Source organism: Geotrypetes seraphini, chromosome 4 (assembly GCF_902459505.1).
Source record: "Geotrypetes seraphini chromosome 4, aGeoSer1.1, whole genome shotgun sequence".
Classification (NCBI taxonomy): Eukaryota; Metazoa; Chordata; class Amphibia; order Gymnophiona; family Dermophiidae; genus Geotrypetes; species Geotrypetes seraphini.
The window spans coordinates 124,987,903-124,990,974 of NC_047087.1; the positions used below are offsets into that span (position 1 = coordinate 124,987,903).

Below are 3,072 nucleotides of genomic sequence, written 5' to 3' on the forward strand. Positions count from 1 at the left end.
AATATGTTTTTTAGTAATAATAAATTATTTAAGTAAGTACTTAGCTTTGACTTGTGGTCTCTGGCTAGGAGTAGTATCGGTAAACCCGATAAATGGAGTAAATGGAGTAGTATCGGTAAACCCGATATGACGCGTTAGTAACGTAATGACGCAGTCACGTTTAAGGCGGGTCCCGGTTTCTTTAAAATCTTAGTAGAAACGCCGCCGCCATATCTGCAGGATAGAGTGGTCGCAGGTTTGGCGGTGAAAACTATAGGTAAGCAAATAAGCAGGACAGTTTAAAAGAAAAGCATTGCTTTAAGTTCTGTTTTTATTTGTCTTCAGTTGTTTAAATAATAGTTGACAGCTTTTGTTTTATTTCTAGGGGTAAAACCTTGATAAAGCTCAAGGAGCGAAACATGTCGGTGTTATGTTTCCCCTAGCCAGAGACCACAAGTCAAAGCTAAGTACTTACTTAAATAATTTATTATTACTAAAAAACATATTTATAAGATAAAATATTACAAAATACAACATTACAAAAGCAAATATACAAGCGTATGAGACTGATATTAAATAAAGGGAACCAATGAGGAGCTGGCACATAAAGCTTAGAGCTATGAAATCTATTTGAGCTCTGAGTGGTGGCGCTGAGGATCCCATATAATATCAATAGACTAAGGGATGCAATAAAGCTGATAGAAAGTTATACTATCAGATGACAAATGACCTCAATGAGGCACATCAAAATGACATGCTTATGTACTTCTGGGCTGGGTGGTAACCCCCATTTGTGATGCAACCCACAGTGTAAGAAGCACTGATCTAGAGATGTCAAGTTTTGCTTTTAGTCAGTCACTGTAGCACTTGTGGATGCTTATATCATTCTGCCTGGTATCTTGAGACACAACAAAATTGGAAAGTGCATTCTTCTGATGTACAAACTAATTAACTGCTTACCTTAAAAGTTAAATTATCCCCAAGTAATGTTCCTTTATAATCTGTGGTATAGGTCCAGTCATAGGGCTTTACAGTTTCTTTGGAATGTTCAGAATCAGACCTTGAAAACAAGCAACAAGAAAAATTATTCATACAAGAGAATGGTAGAAACATTTATACAACAAAATTCTTTGTTCTCAACAGAGAATGACACGGGGACTGTTTACCGCGGTAAATCGTGGTCACTGCAATAAATCCGCAGGAATGGAGACATTTGCAACTGGTCTATCGCAGGAATGGGGACAAGACCTTTCACCACCCCATGGGAATGGGAACAAGACCTTTTACCACCCCGTGGGAGAGGTGAAAAGTCTTGCTCCTGTGGTAAAAAAAATTGTGCCTGTGTCAGACTCGGCATCTCCTCTTGTACCTATTTTACCTTCAGGAGCCAGCTATGCCATGATGAAGACAGAAGGAACCCAAAACCAAAGCCTAAAACCAATGTGATTTGAAGAATAAAATTACCAGACAACAAAAAGGTAGAAAAAAAAATTATTTATATTTTGTGATTAGACTATTTCAAATTTTAAATATGTATCCTGCTAGAGCTGGTATTAGACATAAATGGGGACCGCAAAGCCCAGGCTGTTCTTTAGCTTCTAGCTGGCTTAGGGCTCACTCTCTCTGACCAGGGGGCAGTTGCCCTAGTTGCACTCCCCTAACACTATTCCTGTCATGTGTGACTGAAGTATTCTGTTAGCTTGATTTTTCTATGTAGCATTCTGTAGTAATTTGATTTGTTCAGTTTTCACAATACTGGAGGAGATATTTGTGACAGGGAGGGGAGATGGGGGTTTTGTTGATCCTTGCTCTGTATTATTTGTGTTTATAAAATGACAATTATACAGAATAGTCACTTTTTATATTTTAATAAAATAAGTTCAGTATAAAATCATAACTATTCGAGGCTTATGCGGATGAGATCTGACAGTTTGCAGGGACAGGGACCGAGCTTGCGGGACAGGGATGGGAACTGAGCTGGCAGGGATGGGGATGAGCTCATGGGGACGGGGCGGGAACAGTGATAAACTTTTCCCCCATGTCATTCTCTAGTTATCAAGACCTGCAAAGTATAGCAAACATAAATCAATAGATTTTGTAAGATCTCACAAGACTTGCGGATGTGCAGTGCAGCCAAGAGGGAACATAGACTCTGTGCCACAAGGTTACAAAGTGGGGGTTAGATGGAAATCAAGCCAGAGGGAGACCAGAGATAGAATGGTGAAATTGGGGTGGTGGGATGGAAGACAGGGGCTAAAATGGGAATTCTATGCAAAAGTTTTAAAAGATTTTGCATCATTGGGTAATATTTTTCAATACTATATCATAAAAAAAACATTACTCAAAGGCAATGGTTATATTATGGGGAAATAACACCTGCAGAATTCCAAAATATTGTGTGCAAAGCTTTTAACTGTTTTGTGCAGAACTCCCCCATATCATGTCCCCATGTATAAAGTGACTTCATTAATGAGACTGTTTCCCCCCATCCCCTTTAACTCCAGCACCAGGCTGAACAAATCAGCAGCTATCTCATGGTACATAAACATTCCCTTCTTAACTGCCCTTGCAAGGCAAGGTGAAAGAATGACATAATTCATCTGGTTTGCAGAGTCCACTTCAGACACGGTTCTCACCTGCTCTCTTGCCATTCCTCTGCACAGGCTACTTTCAACTTGCCTTGTTTCTTATTCACACACTTCAGAGCATCTTTAGCGTTGAACTCAATTCCAAAGCCCAAGGAGTGCTGAATTCTGAGGACATTGTCTCCAAACATCATCTCAGGGAGGGCCGGCATGTGCATCTCTTCAGCCAGCCTATGCAGCAAGACATTAAAAACAACACTGAACACGGTACAGTACACATCTTGTACACATCTCATGGATCTTGGAATAACGAACATACACTATACACTAACTGTATTAATGTTATAATAGTACCGGGGGAGGTGCAGTCGGTTCCCCGAAGAACCCCCTTCTTCGGGGAATCGATGGGGGTGGATGGGAAGAATCAAGATATTAGTCCCTGGAGAGAGGGCAAGGAAATCAATATTTCGGAATCCCAGCTCGCACACCCTTCCTCAACTTCTCTTAC

The 3,072-nt window shown here is 40.3% G+C and overlaps 1 protein-coding gene across 1 annotated transcript in view; it reads right to left on the reverse strand.

The window, feature by feature from the left end:
- The window catches only part of TIPRL (TOR signaling pathway regulator), a 51,416-nt gene that overhangs the window by 48,208 nt on the left and 136 nt on the right, over window positions 1–3,072 (reverse strand). Inside the window, exons 2-3 of the mRNA XM_033942495.1 lie at window positions 2,616–2,795; window positions 940–1,039 (exon numbers count right to left, since the gene is read on the reverse strand). Of these exons, the coding sequence (XP_033798386.1) occupies window positions 940–1,039; window positions 2,616–2,795 (280 nt within the window). The remainder of the gene's footprint in view (window positions 1–939; window positions 1,040–2,615; window positions 2,796–3,072) is intronic.